General features: G+C 44.6%; 2 protein-coding genes across 2 annotated transcripts; both read right to left on the bottom strand.

The window, feature by feature from the left end:
• Positions 1-667: 667 nt before the first annotated feature.
• On the bottom strand, positions 668-5,608 carry Lrrc14b (leucine rich repeat containing 14B). Its single transcript, XM_048368454.1, has 2 exons — positions 4,237-5,608; positions 668-1,786 (listed from the first exon to the last, which is right to left on the bottom strand). Exons 1-2 carry the CDS (start codon positions 5,121-5,123, stop codon positions 1,141-1,143), a joined length of 1,533 nt encoding a protein of 510 aa, XP_048224411.1. The 5' UTR covers positions 5,124-5,608; the 3' UTR covers positions 668-1,140.
• Positions 5,609-6,387: 779 nt separating this feature from the next.
• Positions 6,388-23,822, bottom strand: Prdm9 (PR/SET domain 9). Its single transcript, XM_048368403.1, is given in 10 exon segments — positions 6,388-8,165; positions 10,415-10,608; positions 13,260-13,327; positions 13,694-13,965; positions 14,176-14,277; positions 15,186-15,339; positions 17,557-17,612; positions 21,554-21,661; positions 22,728-22,851; positions 23,631-23,822. Coding segments are annotated over 10 exon segments (2,682 nt in total). The 5' UTR covers positions 23,703-23,822; the 3' UTR covers positions 6,388-6,633.
• Between the last annotated feature and the right edge of the window lie 1,167 nt (positions 23,823-24,989).

The raw sequence follows: 24,989 nt of genomic DNA, 5'->3' as shown, positions 1-24,989 counted from the left end.
GACCTTTGAAACTAGTCATTACGGTAACGGCCAAGTGTAAACCCCTGAAATGATAAGTGATCCTCGAGCTCTGGTCAGCACATTCTTGGGCCACACGCATATTTTTCTCTTTATTCTTCCATTCTTTTTTTTTTTCTTTACCAATCCTGGAGCTTGGTACTTGGTGCCTGAGTACTGTCCCTGCCTTCTTTTTGCTCCAGGATAGCACTCTAACCCTTGAGCCTCAGCACCCCTTCTGGCTTTTTCTGCTTATATGGTCCTAAAGAATTGAACCCAGGGCTTCATGCGTGCTAGGCAAGCACTCTATCTCTAAGCCACATTCCCAACCCCACCACATGCATTTTTTAAACTTTCTACCAGTGTGTCTTTGGATGGGAAAGTCTGATTTCTGCAGCAAGATCTGCTTTTCATGAAAGAATGACTGGGTGCCAATGGCTCCCCCCTGTAATTCTAGCTAGTCCTGAGGATGAGATTTGAGGATCATGGTTCAAAGCTATGCCAGGCAGGAAAGTCTGTGAGAATCTTATCTTGAATTAACTACCAGAAAGCCAGAAATGATGCTGTGATCCAAAGTGGTAGAGCACTAGCCTTAAGCCCAAAAGTTTAGGGCCAGTATCCAGCCTTTTGAGTTCAAGCCTCAGGATAGCACAAAAAAGTTCCGAATTGCAGTGAACAAATGTTACATTCTGAGTAAACCATTGTTTTATTATTTATGCTTAAAACTCAAGCTTTTGCGAAGCAGACCTTGGCAGAGGTGAAGTTTCAATAGGTACTCCCTCCGGTGATAATGTACTGCTTTTTCAAGTTCCAGGCCTCAGATGGACCCTGCTCCCAGCACATGCTGCCCTAGTAGATATTAACTGAGGTCCAATTGAACACTTCTCCACTCTGCCCTAATGCCGGGACCTCTCCCTTAACAGATTCACCTAGTTGTAGAATTGAACTCTATGGCACCTCATGTCACATTTATAAGGCAGGTACAGGTCTGATAGGTACGCCAACAACTTTCACTAACGAATACTTTTCCCAGTCGAAGCTACTGATGCAGAGATCTCAGTCTTAAGCTTTGACACAGGACTTGGCCTCTGGACAGCTGGGCTACTTGAAATACAAGACCTGTCCTTGGCACAATTCAAAGGCCTACTCTACTTGTTTTAGTGCTCTGGAAAAGTTTTCTAAAGCAGTTTTGAAAGCTTGCAGCAAGAAAGCGCCAAGTTCATGGCTGGTCTCATTAACTTCTGGGTCAAAACCCCCAAAGAGTGGTGTGGAGGTATGGATATCTTCCCGATTGGCCTGCAGCAGCACGGTATGCAGCTCTTCTGCAATCACAGCGTATTTCTGCTGATCGAATTTGGACATGGCCAGCTCATCCTGGGGATAAGCAACACCCTCTGGGTAGCATTCCTTAGGCACTGGGAACTCAATATAGCGCAGCTCAGGGAGCTCACAGAGTGCAGAGAAAAGGCGCTTGAGGGCACAGGCTGACAGCGGGTTACCAAGGAACTTGAACTCCTGTAGCTGGTGGCAGGAGCTCAGGCCCAGGATCATCATGCCCACGTGGCTATCTGTGATGCCACACTCCTCCAGGGTCAGCACTCTCAGGGTCTGGGCAGCCTGGCGCAGAAGCTTAAGGAAGGTTGAGGGATATAAATGAAGCAGATTGTGTCCACTAAGGTCCAACACCTCCAGGTGGGCAGCATGGTTACAATCTGCCAAGAAGGCCATGTCTTCATGGTTCAGAGCACAGTTGGTCAGGTCCAGCATTCTCAGTGGTGTCTTGAGAGGGCTGTAGGGCAGGCAGAAAACAGCACAAATGAGAGGAGGGTCCCATGTGAGCAACAATTGATGTAAGCAGTCCATCTGATTGTCACAGGGAACATGGACTGCGCCCTGCTGGGCAAGTCTTGTTCTCACCTGTTTGCATACACTCTGTGAAAATAGTTTGTGATACATGAAGCTACATGAAATGCAAATGTCTGTGTCCATAAATATGGTTTATTGGGAAACAGGCTTACTCCCTTATTCTTATACAGTCTGCAGCTGCTGGGCCTGCTGTGTGGTCCAGAATTAACCAGAACCAAAGAGACCTTTGTCTTCATCTCACTTAAATGCCCGGTTTTCCCAACAACCACTTTCATGTTGAAAGGAATTATGTAGGTGGTCCTGGAGAGAACATCCACTCTGAAAGCTTGCTGCCAGGGAAATGAGGAATTAGTAAGAAAAAAGGTGTCATTAACAACAGTGGAATCCAGAAGTGCAGAGCTAAGAGGGGGAACCCAGAGATCCCTAAATAAGGCACCATATCCCCAAGTCACGAATTCAGATATAGTTGGTGAAGGCAGCTGGCGTCAGGGGCAGCTGGGCCCTGTCTCTGATTGAGTCCCTCACTGTCTGTTTTTTTTTTTTTTTTTTTTTTTTGGCCAGTCCTGGGGCTTGGACTCAGGGCCTGAGCACTGTCCCTGGCTTCTTTTTGCTCAAGGCTAGCACTCTGCCACTTGAGCCACAGCGCCACTTCTGGCCGTTTTCTGTATATGTGCTGGGGAATTGAACCCAGGACCTCATGTATATGAGGCAAGCACTCTTGCCACTAGGCCTTATCCCCAGCCCCTGACTGTCTGTTTTTGCCTGCTCCTCTTGATAGCATTGTTGTAGAGGGCTTCTGCCATATGTTGAACTGTGAAGCGCCAGACTTTGAAGTCAGGCCCCACTTTACCACGCGAACCCCACTTTACCACATGAACCTGAGATAAGCAGGCCCTGTGAACAAACCCAGGACAAGCTTATTAGGGCCCAGCCGGTCGAGAACTCTAACGACTGGGAATGCTTAACTCTAACTGCCCCTAGAATGCCTCAAGCCCTGAGCCAATCAGATTTGTACCCGTAATCTTTTTTTTTAATTTAATTTATTTATTAATTGAACACAAACTTTTTGGACAGGGTGTTGTGCAAAAAGGGTGCAGTTACATAGTAGGGGAGTGTGTACATTTCTAGTGATATGTTATGCCCTGTTTTTCTTTCCCTTCTCTAGTGTATCAAGAACATATACAGTAGCCACGTGGCTGTGCCCAAGAAAATTCGCCTAGGTGTACCCGTAATCTTGCTTGCTTAAACACCTGATTGCTGTAACTTTGTCTTTTGCCTTTATAAGCTCTGTGTAATCACAGCTGGGGGCTGCCTCCTAACCTCCGCTGTGTTGGTGGGTAGGACAAGGCCCGGGCCGCGGCCCTGCTTGAATAAAGTCTTGCCTTGCTATTGCATTTCGGAATGTCTGAGTCTCGGTGGCCTTCCTGGTGGTGGTCTCACGACTTGGCACAACAACTGTGCTTGTGGGGGAGCCTTAACTACTCTCCCCAGCCTCAATAACTGATCTCCAGCTAACATCTGCCCAAACAGACCAAGATTATATTGCAGCCCCACAGTGAGCTGACAACAACCTTGAGCAGCCCTGCTGAGCCAGGTTTCTATTCCTGATCTGAGATAATACTAGCCACACAGTGTAGGGAACTTTTTTTGCCCCACAATAGGCAACCACAGGAGTCACTACAGTTAGTCCTTCCCAGTGAAGCTACCTTATAAACCCACTAGTTAGCCTGTTCTTTTCACACACACTTTTTGCTCCTTCCTCTCCCTTCCCCCTCCCCTTTTCCCTTCCTCTCCTGTCCTTCTCCCTTTCCCCCTCTCCTCCTCCTCTCAATGCCAGGGATTAGAGCCAGGGTTTTGTAGGAGCTAGTCAAACAGTCTAGTATGAAGTCACATTCTAGCCCTTGCCCTTTTTTTGTTCTTTTGATGTTGTTGGAACTTGGTAGCTGAAGCTTTTACTCATTGGCTGTCATCCTACCACTTGAGCTACACCTCCATCCCCCAGACCTTGTTTTTTGAGACAGTCTCCCTATGTTATCCAGGCTGGCCTTGAACTCACAATCTTCCTTCATCAGGCTTCAGAGTGCTGGGATTGCAGGCATGGTTACTATGCCCACCTTGCCCATTCTCTCCTGCTAACTGAAAGCAGTCTCTTGAAGCTCCTCAGTATTCTGGTTCTTTCCTGGTGCTCTAACTCAGAGTCATTATCCTTCATTTCTCTCCTGCTGCTCTGCCCAATGCAGCTCCAGAGAACAGTGAGCTGGGGGCTTTGTGAGTAAGCAGTTCCTCTCCTATCCCTCAGTGCCTCTGCAGCCTACCAAGCCAAGGACCAGAGGGCTTGCCCCACCCCTCTTCTGTTCAGTCTCTGAGACTCACCCAAGCAGAGTCTGGATCTTCCCTGTCAGTGTGGAGAAGGCCACACTCAGCTCGACCAGCTGGGTCATGCGACTGAGCTCCCTGGCGATGGAGGCAAGGAGGCAGTCTTCACCCTCAGAAGTTGGGACAGCAGTGAAGGGTATGTCAAAGGCCTTGGTGGGGAGGGTAAGTGAGGTCAGATGAGGGAAGCCCACCTGGGCTAACAACTGCTGCACGTGGCCAGCATGTAGCCGCACGTTGTGTACCACCTCCAGCTTGCGCAGTTCACCTGGCCTGGCTAGGTCTAACACCTGCAGGAGCTGTCCAGGGCTCAGGCTGTCTGCCCGGAATGAGGGGCAATGCATCTGCAGAGGAGCCAGATCTATGGGCTTCAGGGCCTGCACCACCATCTCAAAGTTGCCCTCAGTGACAAAGAGGTCAATGAGGACTTCAATGGGTCGCCTGACTGTACGGGGCTCTGCCTGCAGTTGGCAGCATATCCTAGCCAAGAGCTCTGTACGGCCCCACCTTCCCAGAGCCCTCCCACAAGGGCATTGCTGCACCTGCACATCCCGGATACCCGTAAAGTCAGCTTTCTGCAGCCGGTGGCTCCTGCCCTGCAAGACATGGTCAGCCAGGCCCTGCACACAGGCTTCCAGGCATGTCTTGCAGGCCCGGTCACGCAGGTCTTCTGGGTGGTCAGTGCTTGGCCCCAGTAATACATTTAGCTGGAATTCCTCCAGGGGCCAGCAGCTCAGCACAGCACGGGTTACTTCAGCTTGTTCCCTCAGGTAGCTGGCCTTGAACAGGAGTGGGTAAAGATTGTAGGCTACACTATCCAGGCTCTCCACAGCCACGTTGGGGTGGGACACCAGGACTTCAGCAGAAATGAAGCGAAGAGATCTCATTGTACTCTGAACAGGAGTCAGAATTGGACTGTCCTTGCTGATCCTCTCCAAAGTGTGTGCCGTTCAAACCTACTCCTAGCTGCTCTTGCTGAGAGCAGCTGGGCTTTGGAAAACAGAAAGTAATGAGCTGGCCCTTTTGATCATCTGACTGACTGCTATTTTGGGCCTTGGACACTTGTTTGGCTGTGATGGTAGAAGCATCTGTCCACTTCTTGGCACCCAGCTAGTGAAGGCAGAGCTGCTTAGTTCATGGTGTTCAGTGTGAGGCTGTTCAGAGACTGCGTTCAGGATTTTTTTTGGCAAGGGTGGCTTGAGGCCTAAATACCATCCAAGCAGATCTGCTGTCCACTCCTGACCCCCTCCAAGTCAAAGCTGCAAAGTAAGGACTCAGCCTTTGGTGGAAGGAGCCCTTCTTTTCACTTATACTTGGAAATCAGGGATGGTGGGCCAGGAATGGGTACAATCATGTCCTGAATTTAAGAAAATACAAAATTTGTTTATTTTTCTGTAGAAGGAGGGTGAGGATCTGGGGTTTCCCTGGAGGACAGTTCTTCCCTGACTGGCAACCCCAAATGGATACAGACTACGTGAACAGTACATATGCATATGTAGACATGTGCCTATCCACATGTGTGCAGGCTTCCCCCACACCCTCATAGCCTCCCACACTCATGCATCCATAACACATGGATGCATTCACAAACTCACAAGTGCACACACATCTCTGCCTAATTTTTACTTCTAAGGTTCTAGAGATTGGAGGAAACTAGATGAGGAGCCAAGAGAAGCCAAAGAAGGAGCATGGCAACAGAGGACAGGGAGATAAGCCTCACTTCTCAGATGACCAGGGAAGCCCATTTTCTGACCCAAGTCTTTCCTAAACCCCATATTTCTCTCTGGATCCTGGAACTGACTCTCCAGTTATTTAACTGGAATGACCTAAGGCATACACCTTTCCTGAGGGTGAGTTCTTATGAACTCAATGTGAGTTTCCTGAGCCCCTCATGAATGCTTTTTTTTTCAATAATAAAGAGAGAATGAGGGCTGGGGATATTGCCTAGTGATAGAGTGCTTGCCTCCTATACATGAAGTCCTGGGTTCAATTCCTCAGCACCACATATATAGAAAAAGCCAGAAGTGGCATTGTGGCTCAAGTGGTAGAGTGATAGCCTTAAGCAAAAAGAAGCCAGGGACAGTGCTCAGGCCTTGCGTTCAAGCCCAGGACTGGCAAAAAAAAAAAAAGTAAGAGAGAATGAGGTAAATTACACCATCTCTGGATTTGTAGGAACAGAACATTTATTAGGACATGAAGCAAGAACACAAAGAGAGAACAGTTTGGTAACAGTAAGTGAACATCCCTTGAATACTGAAGAAATTTCTGGTTTTTAATTTCATGCCTTAACATGCAAGTGGAGGACTTATTTAATCTATTATTTCTAATCACATTGCACTCTTGGGGACTGACTGTAAAGGGCTAATAGACTTCCTCTGAAGCCTTATCAGAGCTAGACTATCGAGATGTGCTACATTTGTCATTTCTATGGTTGTTGAGTAGTGGCTTGGCTTGTTCTGTGTGTGCCCTCCGGTGTTCCCTGAAGCTTGATTTCAATCTAAAGCCCTGCTCACATTCCCTGCAGGCTTAGGGCTTCTCCCCAGTGTGTGTCCTCTGGTGCCAGGTGAGGTGTGACTTCACTGTAAAACCCCGCCCACACTCCCCGCAGACATAGGGCTTCTCCCCTGTGTGTGTCCTCTGGTGCTGGGTGAGGTGTGACTTCTGTGTAAAGCCCCGCCCACACTCCCTGCAGACATAGGGCTTCTCCCCTGTGTGTGTCCTCTGGTGCCCGGTGAGGTGTGACTTCACTGTAAAGCCCCGCCCACACTCCCTGCAGACATAGGGCTTCTCCCCTGTGTGTGTCCTCTGGTGCCCGGTGAGGTGTGACTTCAGTGTAAAGCCCCGCCCACACTCCCTGCAGACATAGGGCTTCTCCCCTGTGTGTGTCCTCTGGTGCCGGGTGAGGTGTGACTTCACTGTAAAGCCCCGCCCACACTCCCTGCAGACATAGGGCTTCTCCCCTGTGTGTGTCCTCTGGTGCCGGGTGAGGTCTGACTTCCATGTAAAGCCCCGCCCACACTCCCTGCAGACATAGGGCTTCTCCCCTGTGTGTGTCCTCTGGTGCTGGGTGAGGTGTGACTTCACTGTAAAGCCCCGCCCACACTCCCTGCAGACATAGGGCTTCTCCCCTGTGTGTGTCCTCTGGTGCCCGGTGAGGTGTGACTTCAGTGTAAAGCCCCGCCCACACTCCCTGCAGACATAGGGCTTCTCCCCTGTGTGTGTCCTCTGGTGCCGGGTGAGGTCTGACTTCCATGTAAAGCCCCGCCCACACTCCCTGCAGACATAGGGCTTCTCCCCTGTGTGTGTCCTCTGGTGCCCGGTGAGGTCTGACTTCCATGTAAAGCCCCGCCCACACTCCCCGCAGACATAGGGCTTCTCCCCTGTGTGTGTCCTCTGGTGCCGGGTGAGGTCTGACTTCCATGTAAAGCCCCGCCCACACTCCCTGCAGACATAGGGCTTCTCCCCTGTGTGTGTCGGCTGGTGCTTGATATTTGACTTGTCATTCTTTACTGGTACAATTCTTGAGATTCCTGCTTTCACAAATAATTTGCTTGCAGCATCTGGATTCACTTTCTGGACTGTTCTGAGCTCTTCATCCATCGTTTTCTCAGTCCCTCCAGGTCTCCCCACCTGTCCTTTGGGTGTGCTTGAAAAGGCCCTTGAAATAACTCCATGTGTGGTGTTTTTATGTGTGGGTTTGGAGCTTCCTTTGATCTCTTGATCTGCAACTTTGTCGTTCTGGTTGTATAGATGTTGTTGCTCCTGAAGCTGATCCCCTTGATAGGGGTCCCATGGTTGGAAATTTTTTCTGAAAGATGTTCTTAGAAAGGTCTGTGAGTGGTGACTGTGCTCCATGTGTTGACTGAGGAATTTCTGGCTGGAGAAGGCCAAAGAGCACAAGGGGCACGGATGGATTTCCAGTTTGTGTTCTGATAAAAAAAAAAAAAAAAAAAAAAAAAAGGGAGATTTTGGTCAGGATGGATGCAGACACACTATCTGGCATCCGCTTTGCTGTATGGTGAATCTGCTACACTCACTTTTCATATATTAACAAGGCTGTCTATCAAGCACTCCCTTATTGTTCATTTTTCCATTCATTTTTATTTACCACATCTTCTGTAAGAATTCATGAAGCCCACATCAGGAATCCTTACTGCCTGTCAGCTTGACAAGGGACCTACCGGTATCATCAGAAGCAGTTTTACTACTGGTATAGACAGAACTGTAGTGACTGTAGCCCAAAAACGATAAACATCTTGCAAGCCATATCCTGTTTTCTCTGTTCTTTCCCTCTTTTTACCTCATTCAGATTCCTGGACATCTTTCTACTGAGAAATGGCAACATTTTATGGTTTCAGTGAGATTGTCATTAATGACAATGACATTGCCATTGTCATTCTTCTCTCCCTGAGAGGAGAAAGGGATCTATTAAGTTGGGAAATACCCAGTCTGAAGAGCTACAAATGTCAGAACCTGGAAATAGTTGTAGCTATACACAGAATATGTGAATAAGTTAAAATTTGAGTCTCCCCATTCAAGAAGACCGAAGGACTCGATGACTTTTTTTTTTTTTTTTTTGGCCAGTCCTGGGGTTAGACTCAGGGCCTGAACACTGTCCTGGCTTCTTTTTGCTCAAGGCTAGCACTCTACCACTTGAGCCACAGTGCCATTTCTGGGTTTTTCTGTGTATGTGGTACTGAGGAATCGAACCTAGGGCTTCATGCATGCAAGGCAAGCACTCTACCACTAAGCCACATTTCTAGCCCCCTTGGCAACTCTTTTTTTTTTTTTTGGCCAGTCCTGGGGCTTGGACTCAGGGCCTGAGCACTGTCCCTGGCTTCTTTTTGCTCAAGGCTAGCACTCTGCCACTTGAGCCACAGCGCCACTTCTGGCCGTTTTCTGTATATGTGGTGCTGGGGAATCGAACCCAGGGCCTCATGTATATAAGGCAGGCACTCTAGCCACTAGGCCATATCCCCAGCCCCCTTGGCAACTCTTAAATGTTTAGATCTTCCATGAAAAGTAGAACTCAGGCTGGACAAGGCAGAGTGGTCCAGGTCCCATTGATTAAGGAAATCTGGCTTCTGCTGCCTTAACTTGACAATAAATTGCTTCTCTCTTGATGTTCCATAGATGATAAAATGAAAATATGTCTTCACTCAGGCCTCATACCAACTATTCATTCTTGATCTATTTCCTTCAGTGTAAGCTTATCTCAAATACTACAGGAAGCCTCATTTTAAAACATATCCCTGATCAAATTTCTGTCTTTTCCTATTCAGTTTTATAGAAGCCTCTACCCTTTCTAACTTGGAGACAGACAGATGCCACCTCTGAGAGGATTGTACACTAATGCCAATTTTAAAAAAATTAGCCAAATCAATATCTTAGAATAGTAACTAAGAATTCTACCATTGCTCCATCTCTAGTGTTTTGGTGTGAGTAATAGGTTCTATATTTCCAGGCTTCCTTCCTCTGAGTAGTCTCAGCCAGTCTTCAAATACCCTACTCTTTGTGGCTCAGGAAAACTATACCAGCTGCTCCTTCTGCCTGGCATCTTCTGTTCATGCCTATTTTCCCCTCTCAAATGTTACCTCTGAGGAGAAAGTTTCCCTGAGTCAAGCACACATAAAACACAGTCAACTTCACATCACAAGGGTCTTTACAGCACACAATTCCTGGATTCATTTTCTTCAAAGCAGGAGTCATTTTTAGGTACAGATCTATATGGGAGCCCTCATTCTAACTGACTTTCTTCCTACTAGCACAGAGCAGAATTTCACAGGATAATTAATTGATGTAGTGAATGAACAATGACATATGCACAACATTTAGGAATGTGGAGGAAATTAAGAAGAAACTGAAATGGCCAGAAGTAACTGGTTCTGTGAAAAAGAACTGGTAGGGTCTTTGTTTGGCCTCTAAGCCTTTTAGCACAGTATCTTGTATTACATTTTAACATATAAAGTTCTTAAAATGTAAAATCAGGACAAATACTTAAAAATAAGAAAAAAAATCTTAATAAAGTCACAAAAATACATGTATAATTTCAGAAGTAACTAATTTGAAATTTTACTGACTTAAAACTGCATTTTACTCTACCTAAAGTTGATAATTCCCAAAGAGAATTCTATTTATTTTCTTTTCCTCCTTTTTAAGGAACCATAGCGAGACCCACCTGTTTCTGCTGTGAGCTCTTTCTTCCACTTGCTGCCCCATTTGATGCCCAGTTCCTGTCCATACTCATCCCCATACCAGACGAGCAGCTCACAGCCTGCCTTGATGACACGGCAGGTTCGGTAGAAGATTTGCCTGTGGTACTGAAAGGCCACCAGGTTCTGCTCCTCATCATCTCGGGCACAGTTCACATACCTAAGATTGAAGTAGGCACAGGGAAGGAAACATAAGATAATAAGTTTCTGCTCCTTGTTGGATTTGCTCCTAGTACTCATCCACTCTGGAATGCTAAGTACATTCCCAATTCTCTTCATCTGTATTTTTTTTTTTTTTGGCCTGTCCTGGGGCTTGGACTCAGGGCCTGAGCACTGTCCCTGGCTTCTTTTTGCTCAAGGCTAGCACTCTGCCACTTGAGCCACAGTGCCACTTCTGGCCATTTTCTGTATATGTGGTGCTGAGGAATCGAACCCAGGGCCTCATGTATATGAGGCAGGCACTCTTGCCACTAGGCCATATCCCCAGCCCTTTTGTTTGTTTTTTGTTTTTTGTTTTTTTCAGGGCAGGGGGCTTGACCTCTGGGCTTGAGTGCTATCCCTGAGCTCATCAGCTCAAGGCTAGTGCTCCACCACTTTGAACCACAGTGCCACTTCCAGTTTTCTGGTAGTTCAATGGAGATAACAGTCTCACAGACTTTCCTGCCCAAGCTGGCTTTGAACTGTGATCCTCAGATTTCAGACACCTGAGTAGCTAGGATTGCAAGCATGAGCCACCGGTGCCCAGCTTCTCTCTATCTTGTTTGATCATAAAATTCACTGGTTTCCAGATTCTCTAAACTGAGTTTTGGTTTATATCACAGATTTGGGTTGGGGCATGCACTCTGCTTCTAGATTAATATACATCATCTGACATTTGGCCCAAGTAATTTTCTTTAGATTGGCCTCACTCATGCACCTGTCTCCACTAGGTTCCCACAGAAATTCAGGGATCTCTTTGTCTTATAAAGACAATAGAGAGAAATTTTAGTTTATGCATAGTATCTGTTCTTGATAAGACAAGGTTCCCCATGGCGTAGGGCTGCTATATACATCATAGACCCACTGCTTTCTTTAAGCTCACTTCTCCTCCAGCTCTGAATCTAGAGCTAATGTGTCTTATGCTTGGGAGAGTTTCTGACCTTATAGACCAAAGGTTCTTTATTGTAGGTTGTTAGGGCATTATGTACTTCTCAAAAATAGGAAAAATTATAGATAAATATTCCTACAATGAAATGTCTCATTTGTGTCTCCATATGTCCTTCACAATTACCCAGGCTGTATGATTCGTTCAAGTACTGAAGCCAGTTTTCTGAACTAGGATTCAATATGTGCTTTATAGGCTCTGGATCTAGTGACAATTTGGGATGCCTAATGAAGTTAGGCTCTCCAGTGTTTACTCAGTTTTGTTTAGCATGGAAATTCATGTTTTGATATAATTAAATACACATATATCCACATACATACATAGCGAAACTATGGATTGAACTCGGGGATTGAATTTACCTCTTCCTAGGCAGGCACTCTACCACTTGAGCCACTAGCCCTTTTCTTTTCTTTTTTGTCTGTCATGGGGCTTGAACTTTGGGCCTGGATGCTGTCCCTGAGCTCTTCAGTTCAAGGCCATCACTCTACCACTTGACCCACAGCACCACTTCCCATTTTCTGGTGGTTAATTGGAGATAAGAGTCTCATGGACTTTCCTGCCCAGGCTGGCTTGGAACTGCAATCCTCAGATCTCAGCTTCCTGAGTGGCTAGGATAGGCATGAGCCACCGGTACCTGACTACTTGTCCTTTTTATAGGTATTTTTATGCCCAGGCTGGCATGAGTTGCCATCCTACTTGTACTTCCCTGAGTTGCTGGAGATATATCATTTCATCCAGCTATTGTACTTCCACTGTAGCTGGGATAACAAGTTTGCACCAATGTACTCAGCCATTGGTTGTGAAGGAGGCCTTATAAGCTTTTATTATAGGGCTAGCCTCAGATTAAGATCTATCACCTCTACCTCACAAGTCCAAATTAAAGATTTGAGCTATGGTACCCAGCTATGTTATTTATATATATATTTTTTGTTTTTTTTTGTTTTTTGTTTTGTTTTTTGCCAGTCTTGGGCTTGAACTCAGGGCCTGAGCACTGTCCCTGGCTTCTTTTTTTTTGGCCAGTCCTGGGCCTTGGACTCAGGGCCTGAGCACTGTCCCTGGCTTCTTTTTGCTCAAGGCTAGCACTCTGCCACTTGAGCCATAGCACCACTTCTGGCCATTTTCTATATATGTGGTGCTGGGGAATCGAACCTAGGGCTTGATGTATACGAGGCAAGCACTCTTGCCACTAGGCCATATTCCCAGCCCCCCGCTGGCTTCTTTTTGCTCAAGGCTAGCACTCTACCACTTGAGTCATAGCACCCCTTATAGCTTTTACTATATATGTGGTGCTAAGGAATCGAACCCAGGGCTTCATGTATATGAAGCAAGCACTCTACCACTAGGCCATATTCCCACCCTATACTGTTATTTCTTTTTCCCCATACATTCATGATTTAAAAGGCACTGTGTAGGACTGGGAAGTAGTGCTGTGGCTCAAATGATAGTGTGCTAGCCTTGAGCAATAGGAACCCAGTGACAGTCCTCAGGCCCTGAGTTCAAGCCCAAGGACTGGCAGGAAAAAAAAAAGAAAAAAAAGGCACTGTGTAGAGCAAAAGAGCAAAAGAGATATGGGAATCCACTGAGGAAGTTGTGATGAGAAGGAAGGGAACAAATCTTGTGAGGGTGAGTATCTTCTGAAGAACCATGAAAAGTACTGTTCAACTTACCTCATCCAGTTGGCCTGGGATTTATCCTTTCCATCTACATACACATAGCAATTTCTCCCCTTTGTGATCTGAGTTTCAGAAAGACAAGTTAATGCTTTTGAGTAATAATCAGTACAATCACATTACTCAATTCCAGTGATGCTCTTTGAGCCTGCATGGATTCAGCCACTAGTTGTGAACACATAGGATGCTGTCCACACATCTGTGGGGGTTTGTCCCTTTCATAACAGAGACTTTTCAAGGGTGGACACACTTTGCCTCTATTACACTCTGTTCTTATTCACTATCCTTTGATCTTAAATTGGGAGTTCCATGTTTATGCAGATACCACAAATGCACAGAATTTACTGTGTTGTCCATGTCCTAGCATAGTTTCCCTGGAGGCACAGAGGGACATGGAATCAGAGTAAGGGGAAAAAGGAGGCATTTCTTACCATCCAGGAGTATCCACTATTGGCTACATCTTCATCTTCTGTGATCTGGCCCTCATAGGGGCCAAAGTGCAGACCCAATGGTAGATCACATTCCTCATTCCATACTCCAAGCCCAGCCTCAGGAATACTAGATTGTCGAATTCTCAGCCCAGGGGGCAGACTGAGGACTGAACGGTCATAGTGCTCCCTGTCCACCACATTGTCTGTTACAAATATAGGTGGCCCATGAACAATGCAGCTGTTGATGAAGAAGTTCTGACACTGCTCACAATCTGAGGCAAGAGCAGCAAGGATTAGTTAAGGAATATGTAAATTCCCAGATTTAGCACTCATCAGAAACAGCACAGAATGCATATCATTTTCCCTTAGGTCTTCATTTGAAGTCATTAGAGTAAGACAGCAACTTGGGGACAAATGACCTGATGAATTATTATATGAGAACATTTCAGTCACTGCATGAACAGGCACAGAGGGTCACTTACAGAGATAGTCATCATCCTGGGGCTCGCTGACCTCTTCATAAGTATAACCCTTTCTTTCTCGCAGGCTGTACATCCTCATTTTTACCTCCTTTGTCCTGGGTCCTAGTTCAAGAACAATGATTAGTGAAGTTGGGGATCTAGAGTGTCTGTTCCTATTTCTTCATAAATGTGAGATCTCTTACTATCAAATTATCATTTATTCTTGTTTTTTTTTGCCAGTCCTGGGGCTTGAACACTGAGCCTGAGCACTGTCCCTGGCTTCTTTTTGCTCAAGGCCAGCACTCTACCACTTGAACGACAGCACCACTTCGAGCTTTTTCTGTTTCTGTGTTGCTGAGGAATCGAACCCAGGGCTTCATGCATGCAAGGTAAGACTGTACTGCTAAGCCATATTCCCAGCCCCTCATCTAGTCTTCTTACATATTCTGGTCCCCCATTAATTTATGACTCATAGAGATAAAGACCTCACATTAACACTGACTACAAGTGCCTAATTCAGTTTTAATTTTTGGCTGGTCCCATTTTTAGGTTTAATTTCTGCTTCATCAAACTTCTTATAACATGGTTAATTCATTTATATTTTTCATTTGGAATATTTGTTGAGGGCATGTTAAATATTGAGCAAAGGCCTGGACATACAGGATTGAAAATGTGTGGTTGCAGATTTATTGGACACTTTGCATGTATCTGTTATTTTGTTTTACTTACCTGTTTCAGACAACATACAGACTGTACATCTTTACCTGTGTTCTTCAGATTAACATTCAGAAGCTCAGGGAGATTGTAAAATGTGCCATGGCCTAAGTGCCTCCATGTGGATAATAAACCAAGTGTAGAACGTCATAGTGAAGCTCTTATACACAGCTCTATGGAAACCTAATTACTAGCCCCACAGTTTAGTTCAGCCTATTTTTGGCCTTTCCTAAATCCATCTCACATAGTTAGAGTACCCTCATGAACCTTTATAGAACCTCCAAAATTACTAAAGTTTCCAAATTATTTTCTCTTACCCAAATTTTGTTTGTAGTGCTGTCTATAGGTACTTGCTTCTCCAGGAGGGGACACTGTCTGGACCTGTTCTAATCCGCTTGTCTTCAGCACATTTGTAATTCCTGAGAACTTCTTCAAACTGGGTTTCTTACCTAATGGTGTCTTAGGCATTCCCTTTAACCAAAGACACATATAAAATACAGCATTCATTTCTGTAGTTCTTTATACCTTACATCATATTTTGCATGCATAACTTTAGTTAATGTTTCAACAACTCTTGAAAAAAACTTGAGTTGTCTGAATACAGAAAGAAAAAGGAAGAGCCTACATGGATTGTGAATCTAGAATTGGGATATATTTTCTAAGGCTGTTATCTTCTATCAGTTTTCTCTCAAGCCCATATAAGTAAGACTGAGGAAGGGAGATCACTTGAGAATACAAACCAAAGAGCAAACAAGGTCTGTGAATGAAAGAAGTAAAGCTTGAATGAGGATATCTCCTAGAGGAGACACTTAATGAAAGAGAACACATGGAAAGGTAGAGAGGTACAAAACTTATCTGGAAAATGAGGTGACAGAGCAGTGAGACTAGGAAGAAATTGTTGGCAGAAATCTATATAGACAATTAAGAATATGAAGCTACAAGTTTCAAATTGCAACTGGAAAGAACAGCTGACTTTGACATTAGATTAACTTATGTCTATGTAATTTTGCCTGAATAAGTATGTACCATCTAAGAATCCTATAAATTGGTATGCAGGTCAGTTTTTGATGTGATAGTATAAACTAAAAAATGTTCATCAGCCAGGCACTAGTGGCTCATGCCTGTAATCCTAGCTACTCAGTAGGCAGAGATCTGAGGATCAAGGTTCGAAGCAAGCCCAAGCAGAAGTAAGACTCTTATATCCAATTAACCACCCCAAAAGTCAGAAGTGGAGGTGTGGCACAAGCTGTAGAGTGTTAGCCTTGCCAAAAAATAAAGGAAAGATCAGGGACAGTGTCCAGGTCCTGAGTTCAAGTCCTAGGCTCAGGACCAAAAAAAAAAGTTCACTAAAGAATTTTATGTTATTAAATACATCATCAGTATGAAATGAACCATTTCGTTTACAATCCTGATATAAATTTACTTCCTTTGCAATCTCTAGTTGAAATAAATTAGTTGAAATCAAATTCCAAGGTCTCATCTTCAGTATTTCTTTTTTTTTTTTTTTTTTTTTTTTTTGGCCAGTCCTGGGCCTTGGACTCAGGGCCTGAGCACTGTCCCTGGCTTCTTCCCGCTCAAGGCTAGCACTCTGCCACTTGAGCCACAGCGCCGCTTCTGGCTGCTTTCTGTATATGTGGTGCTGGGGAATCGAACCTAGGGCCTCGCGTATCCGAGGCAGGCACTCTTGCCACTAGGCTATATCCCCAGCCCCTCATCTTCAGTATTTTTTGAGACTGTTATTTGTAGTTAACTTTCTAAACTGGTTACTTATTTTGTTATTAATTGTAATTTACTGTTTACTCAGAAAACATTGAGGGGGATCTGTTAGGACCTGATACTTCTGAAGAAAATCAGGTATGGTCCAGCCACTTGAAGGATTCACACGTAAAGGCAGCAGCTAAACAAATGGCAGCAGAAGGCAGCAGAATCATCTAATTAGAGCTCCGAAGGGACCAATCCTCCTCTTCTTCACAGAGCTGCCATTTGCAGTCAACCTCAGAAGGACATGTACCCACTGAAATCTTAAGTCACATGTTTTGTTTGTAATTTCTCAGCCATCAAACTAGAAACTCCTTCGGGCTGGGAGCTGCTGCTTATCAGAATGAGTCTTACTTTTCATCGGAGCCACTAACAGTACAAACACTGCAAAGTTTACAAACACTAGGCACCTATCTTGGTACATCTACCATTTTGGCATAACAGAGATGAACTGGGGTTGGAACAATCACTCAGTGAATGATGTGAAGGTATGTGGCTAAGATAGCTTAGACTTTATAATACTATATGGTAAGGTTATATGAACTTGTAAGTGCCTTTAGAGGAAATGTCTTGGTAGACGTCACCACCACTAAGTGTGATTTCAGACCTATTAACTGACATTTCTAGACCTCAGTTTTCCCATCTAGTAAGTGATTATAGCTTACTACCTGCTTCATTGAGTTGTTGCAATAGTCAAATGTGCTCATGTCATGTTTAAAGTAAAGTCTAAAATATTGTGAAAATAAAATAAGTGGCAGTGATTATTGTTTATGTTAATTGAATCTTAGAATGATGACTATGACAAGAGTCATTGTGCAGAAGAGATCAGGAAAGGGAGGCAGCAGTTCCTAGGGTACTCTGTGCCTTCTTCTCTTACCTGCTTGGATCTATGAAGTAAGCTTACATCAATAGTATTTGGGAAATACTTACCTTCTGATTCTGATGCTTACTCTGTTCGGTTCTGAAGGTCACCCAAGGAGATTTGACTAAAAGTGATGAGAAATCAAAGCTTTGGTTAGAAAGTGTTTTTAAACTGTGGATTCTCGTTTTTGACAGCAAACTATGAGCCAGAGAGAAAAGACTCCAAAGATGACCCAAGGGTGATAGGAAAATGCCTTCTGAAGTATCATTAAGGCTTATCCTTCTACTGGGAGCAATTCTATTTTTCCTTAAATTTCTTCAAACCTAGATGAAGCTCATCTCTAAGTTATCTGTTATAAAACTCACAAGCTATCTGTTATAATTTAATAGGCATTTGGTGACAAGAAGCACTGAACAAACTAGGAACAAGAGGAAATGGTTATGTATTTAAAAGAGCATATGCCATGGTCAATTTAGTTTCATGTAAGTGAAGGATGGTTCAACATACATAAATCAATAAATAGAATAAATAGAATAGGATAAAGGACAAAAATCACACAATTATTTCAATAGATGCAGAATAAGCCTTTAGCAAAATGCAACATAATTTTATGATAAAAGCCCTGAAGAAAGTAGGAATAGTGGGTATATATCTCATTAGGATAAAGGCTTTGTATGAAAACTGAAATCATTTCTGCTTACATAAGGAATGAGCCAAATGTGTGTATTCTTTTCACTTTTTCAATATTTCAATATTTCACTCTAGCCAGGAGAAAAATAAAATAGGTCAAAGTAAGGAAGGAAAAATTTAATTTATCCTTATTTACAGAAAACATGATCCTATACCTGAAAGATCCTAAAAATTTTTACCAAGGGCTGGGAATATGGCCTAGTGGCAAAAGTGCTAGCCTTGTATACATGATGCCCTGGGTTTGATTTCCCAGCACCACATATATAGAAAACGGCCAGAAGTGGCACTGTGACTCATGTGGCAGAGTGCTAGCCTTGAGCAAAAAGAAGCCAGGGACAGTGCTCAGGCTCTGAGTCCAAGCCCAGGACTGGCCAAAAAAAAAATTTTTTTTTTTCACCAAAACTTTTATTCAAGGCAGGCACTCTTGCCACTAGGCCATATCCCCAGCCCTCACCAAAACTTCTAGATCTGATAAATGCTATTGGAAATGTGGGTTATATGATCAACATATAAAAATCAGTAGCTTTTCTACCAACAATGAACAGGCTGAAAAGGAAATCAGGAAACAGTCACAGTATTCTCAAAAAATTAACTTAGGTATGTACATAACTGAAGAGGTAGAAGACCTCTATAGTAAAAAGTATAAAACCTCAGAGAAGGGGCTGGGAATGTGGCTTAGTAGTAGAGGGCTCACCTAGCATGCATGAAGCCCTGGGCTCGATTCCACATAAACAGAAAAAGCTGGAAGTGGTGTTGTGCCTCAAGTGCAGGACTGGCAAAAACAAAGCAAAAACCTCAAAGAAAAGAATTGAGATGATACAGAACATGGAAAGAGCTCTCATGTTCATGAATTGGTAAAAACCAATATTTTGAAAATGGTTATACTGGGCTGGGGATATAGCCTAGTGGCAAGAGCGCTTTCCTCGTATACATGAAGCCCTGGGTTCAATTCCCCAGCACCACATATACAGAAAATGGCCAGAAGTGGTGCAGTGACTCAAGTGGCAGAGTGCTAGCCTTGAGCAAAAAGAAGCCAGGGACAGTGCTCAGGCCCTGAGTTCAAGGCTCAGGACTGGCAAAAAAAAAAAAAGGTTATACTATAGAAAGCAATCTAAACATTCAATGCAATTCCCTTAAAAATACTAATCACATTCTTCACTGAAAAAGAAAATTCAATACTAAAATTCATGAATAGACTTCTGAGCCTATAATGTTTGCTTTGTGAACATGTGTGTTGTATATATTTTGCATAGTTACACTGTACTGAAATACCACCTTGTTTGATATGAGGAAAGAATGTATTAAGTATCTTTATTGCTACCTTGATTTTGTTTTTGTTTTTGCCAGTCCTAGGGCTTGGGACTCATGGCCTGAGCAATGTCCCTGGCTTCTTTTAGCTCAAGGCTAGTACTCTACCTCTTGAGCCACAGCTCCACTTCTGACTTTTTCTGTGTATGTGGTGCTAAAGAATCAAACCTAGGGCTTCATGCATGTTAGGCAAGCACTCTACTGCGAAGCCACATTTCCAGCCCTTGATTGTTTAATCTCAGTACTACTTCTGCCGCCTTCTCTGTGTGTGGTACTAAGGAATTGAACCCAGGGCTTCCCGCATGCTAAGCAAGAACTCTACTACTAAACCACATTCCCAGCCCTGTGAGACATTTGGCTAAGTGAAATATGCCAGTTACTCAAAGATAAATGTCATACTATTCCTCTTTTATGAAGTAGCTGAAGGAATTGAATTCATAGATACAGAAAGTAGAACCATGCTTTCCAGGGTTTGGTAGAAGAGAAAACAGAATGTTGTTCCATGAATAGAGAATGTATTTATCAATATCATACACTTCGACTTAAATTATTAAGAGAATTATGCTGTACGATTTCCTGCCCCCATATACAAATATGATCACTTGAGTAGGTTGGAGGTTGTATTATGAGTTGAGATAAAGATGCATTGATGTAATAAACCATGTGAGATACATTTTTATGAAAACTGTCTTTTAATGTCAGAACCTTTGCAGACAACCAGACATTGGGCTTTCAAAGCCATATATAACTGAAATACATAGATAGAAATCATAGATATAATCTAAGGTGCTTTCCCCAGTTTAGGCATATACTGACTCTTTCCTCCTAAATTCTCCTGTTAAAGTAGTAAAAGAAGAAATGAGCCTCTTATTTCTATTTTATAATGAGTGTGTATCACTGATAGTCTGATGCCATCTCTGATTCATGTTTTGTGGGAAAGATACAGGAAATTAAATCGGTCTCTTTAATACTCTCTCAGATTCAAGAGAAAAGAACCAGGTTCATTTTGGGGCAAAATATGTGATATAAAGATATATAAATAAATTTATATATAGATAAATGTATCTTTATGTAATATTAATAATTTCTTCTTTTAAGACATTTTCTCCAATAACCAAATTATTATTATTTTTGCCAGTTCTGGGGCTTGAACTCAGGGCTTGAGCAGTGTCCCTGGCTTCTTTTTGCTCAAGGCTAGCACTCTGTCACTTTAGAAACAGCACCACTTCCAGCCTTTTCTGTTTATGTGGTGCTGAGGAATCAAACCCAGGACTTGATATATGCGAGGCAGGCATTCTACCACTAGGCCATATTCCCAGTCCCCAATAACCAAATTACCATGAGACTAATGTTAGGAAGCCTTGGTGAAAATTTGCACTTTAATTATGGTTTCTTTAATTTCTTTTTGAAGACTGGTGTAGAGATGAACCTGTAATCCCAGTACTGAGGAAGCTGAGATAAGAGGATCTTGAGTTCAAGGCCAGCCTGGGCTACATAGTGAAACTTTGTAAAATGAAAATAAAATAAAACTGAAAATAGTATAGCATCTGGATAACAATGTTTGTAAACATGATTTTTAATGATAATTTATAGAAAAGTATGGAAAGTGACACCAGAAACCTCTTACATCCTTCATCATTCAGTTAATCTGTCTCAGCAGTCTGCCATTACTGCTTCAGATCTTATGTTTTCTATTTCAAAATTAAAAAAAAATAAATTCACCAGACTGCAACAAAGCCACCAGCTTTGCTCTCCTCTTTTGTGATAATAACTATTCTGATTTGATATTTCTTGTTTGCAGATTGCATATATGTCTTCCCACTACCTATTATTATACTATAAATGAAATTATATTTTTTACTTTTTAAGTTTATAGGAATAGCCTCTTACTGTACGTGCGCACGTGTGTGTGTGTGTGTGTGTGTGTGTGTGTGTATTGCATCTTGCTTGTTTCTTGACATTTCTGTGCTTGAAGCAACACTTTCCTTGTTAACTTCTGAGACATTTCTGAAACCTAAACATGGTATGGCTTCAGGGAGTGACTTCTAAATCATCCTGATCCCTTACCTTGCTGTCTAGGTGTCCATTCTTCATCAGAATCATCAGTGTCATCCACCTGAGGTTTGATGGCTTGCCTTCGGTGACACATGAAAACTGGTCGTGGGGCTTTGAGACCTGGAGAGGCAAAACTTTCCTTCTTGAAGGGAAGCAAGCAGTGGGAGGAGGAACAAAGGGTAATGGTAATGGAAAGTACCACAAGATCAGGTGAGCTGAGAGAATAATGATGGGATTTCAGGCTGGCTAATGCAAACATTCAGCACTGTACCAACACAAAAGAAAAAAATCTAGCCGCGTGCCAATGACTCACACCTGTAATCCTGGCTACTCAGGAGGCTGAGCTCTGAGGACTGTGGTTCAAAGCCAGTCTGGGCAGGAAAGTCTGTGAGACTCTTATCTCCAATTAACCACCAGAAAACCAGAAATGGTGCTGTGACTCCAGTGGTAGAAGCACTAGCCTTGAGCTGAAGATCTTAGGGATAGAGTTCAAGCCCCAGAACCAATGAGAGAGAGAGAGAGAGAGAGAGAGAGAGAGAGAGAGAGAGAGAGAGAGAGAGAGAGAGAGAGAGAGACACAGAGAACACAGAGAGATAAACACAGAGAAATTGAGAAAGAGAAGAAAGAAAGAAAAAGAAAGAAAGAAAGAAAGAAAGAAAAACAACTACAAAAGCAATACTTGCAAAACTGTTTGGTGTAAGTGAACTGAACACCTCAGGGGGGAAAGGGTAAGGGGGAGGGGGAGGGGGGTATGAGGGACAAGGTAACAAACAGTACAAAAAATCTATCCAATGCCCAACGTATGAAACTGTAACCTCTCTGTACATCAGTTTGATAATAAAAACTTAAAAAAATATTAAAAAGTAACCATAAATGAAAAAAAAAAGATCCTGGGAATGTGGCTTAGCAGTAGTGCTTGCCTGGGTTCGATTCCTCAGCACCACATAAGCAGAAAAGGCTGGAACTGGTGCTGTTTCTCAAGTGGTAGAGTGCTGGACTTGAGCACAAAGAAGCCAGGGACAGTGCTCAGGCCCTGTGTTCAAGCCCCAGGACTGGCAACAAATTTTTTTCTTCTGTTTTGTCTCCTGTGGATACCTGTAGCCATCTAAGAGGGGGCCAAATTAACAGAGGGATTGGAGACCTGTGTTTGGTTTTCAAGTCTGTTTTAAACCCAGGATCTCATTACCTATAGAAATCAGCATATTGTAGTTTCTTTTCATATTTCTATAGTGGATCTTCTCCCATTCTCCCATTTCTGTCCATTCTTCCTTGGAAAAGTACATGGAAATATCTTTGAAAGCATCTTTGACCTGGGGGGGAGGGATTTAAAAAAGATTCATTGTGATGTAGTAGCATAGATCAAAAACAGAAAGCTTGGGCTGGGGATATAGCCTAGTGGCAAGAGTGCCTGCCTCGGATACACGAGGCCCTAGGTTCGATTCCCCAGCACCACATATACAGAAAAACGGCCAGAAGCGGCGCTGTGGCTCAAGTGGCCGAGTGCTAGCCTTGAGCGGGAAGAAGCCAGGGACAGTGCCCAGGCCCTGAGTCCAAGGCCCAGGACTGGCCAAAAAAAAAAAAAAAAAAAACAAAAAAAAAAAAAACAGAAAGCTTGGCGTTTTTCTCTACCTTATGGTAGAGAAATTTCCCTTCCTCCATAGATGTCCATTTAAGCAAACGCTGGCTGGATGTTGTCCTAGCCCTTTACAGACATATTAACATGTAAAATTTGTAACTTTCTTTTTTGCTTGTCCTGGGTCTTGAACTTGGGGCTTGGGCTCTGTCCCTAAGCTTCTCTGTGCTTAAGGCTATCACTCTATCACTTGAGCCACAGCACCATCACTTAACTTTCATAAATATTTAATCATATCACACCGTCATCCTCTTGACTCAAAATAAACTGATTCTCTGTCTTGAATCTAGGATCATTTGAGAATTCTGAGGAGTGTTAGTGCCCTCTCCCAGGAACCACTGAATAAGCTGTCATAGACAAGGTACCAGGTGTGTCTTAAGAGTCTGTGATCCTCATGGTCCCCTGCTCCCCCTTCCTCTGGCCCTGGGTAGGTCTGGCCGTCTCCTACATGTCTACCTTGGGCTTGCATCCAGGTCTTCCTGCCTCTTCCTCTGGGCTGTCCTCCAGGGAACTATCTGGGATGCTCATGGTGTGGACAGTGCCACCTTTAAGAAGTGGGCTCCTGTGAAGTGAGAAGGAGCTGAAGGATGAGGCCTCTGAACTGCACCGAGACAGGCAGGGGTTAGGAGGTATTGACTTAAGAAGTACTGGGGTTGGGATGTTCTGGGTTAGGAGGTATTGTGTTAGGAGGCTTTGGGGTTAGGATATGCTGAGCTAGGAGACTCTGGGGTTAGAAGGTTCTGGGTTAGGAGGCAAGGGCATCTCCACAGCACTGCACAGCCCTGGTCAGTTGTGCTGAAACCCAAACCAGCCCCACAGCGGGGCAGGGGCTGCCACCAGGGCTTGGGGTTTGTCGGGCTGGGAGGACTGGCCTGGCTGGTGGAGGGGGCTTGGGGTCTGTCGGGCTGGGGGATTCGGAACTTGGGGTCCTGTGGCCCGAGGGTCTGGGGTGTTTGGGGCTGAGGGAGTCGGGGCTCCCCGGTGCGCGAGGGTCGGGTCTGTACACCTGACGCGCTATGGTGTGCTCCGGAGGAGAGGGCAACGAGGGGTTCGGGTGCCGAGGGCGTTCGGCGCGGGGCCGCGCCCCCTCGGATTTGGGGTCTCTCCTTGGGGCGCCGGCTCTGGGTCTCGCCTTCCGGCCGGGATCTCAGTCTGTGGAGACCTTTCTCGGAGACCGGGAACGCCGGAGGCCAGTTGAACCTCTCCGGGTGAGTGGGTGTGGGACCCCTCAAGGCACCGCAGCGGTTGAGGGGAGTTGGAGCTCCGCGGGGTGACGGGTCTCACAGGTTTACGAGGGTTTCTCAGCACCGCCGGGTCCAGAGTCCTGTCAGTCTCCGCGGCTCCGCTCCGACTGCCAGCGCTGTCACCTCAGGCCGCGCGCCCGGAGCCCCGGCCAGGCTACGCCACAGCGCCCACAAGCCGCCAATCGGTGCAGTGTCCTGAGAGGCCCAGCCAATCGGAGTTCAGGAGGGCCCAGGGGGCGTGGCGTGGAGGGGCGGGGGCAGAGCCCAGTCCCTGGCACTGCAGGAAAAACTGGTCAATTTCTAATTACCTAGATCCTAGAACCCAGGCCTGGGAAACCAAGAAGGAAGGAGGCTGTGAGCTCCTATGCTACCAAAGGGAACGCTCGTTCCCCTGTCCTAGAGACAAGGGAGGACAGAACTTTGAGAGCAGTGTGGGTCTCGGGACCCAGGATCTTATGGATTCTGTGACTCTAGGATGGCCTTTATGGAGTCTGATATTCCTTTGTTGTTGGTTGTACCTACTATGTCTCAGCTTCTTGTGTATTTTGAAATTTTTGCCTGTGCATTTACA

The sequence above is a fragment of the Perognathus longimembris genome, chromosome 19 (genome assembly GCF_023159225.1).
Source record: "Perognathus longimembris pacificus isolate PPM17 chromosome 19, ASM2315922v1, whole genome shotgun sequence".
NCBI classification, from domain to species: Eukaryota; Metazoa; Chordata; class Mammalia; order Rodentia; family Heteromyidae; genus Perognathus; species Perognathus longimembris.
This window is presented reverse-complemented; position numbering and strand designations above follow the sequence as displayed.

Bases quoted from the DNA above. Each gene is read 5' to 3' on its own strand.
- Lrrc14b (XM_048368454.1), bottom strand. From the start codon at position 5,123: ATGAGATCTCTTCGCTTCATTTCTGCTGAAGTCCTGGTGTCCCACCCC. The intron at 1,787-4,236 runs GTGAGTCTCAGA...CCTGCCCTACAG, and splicing joins AAGATCCAGACTCTGCTTGG to CCCTCTCAAGACACCACTGA.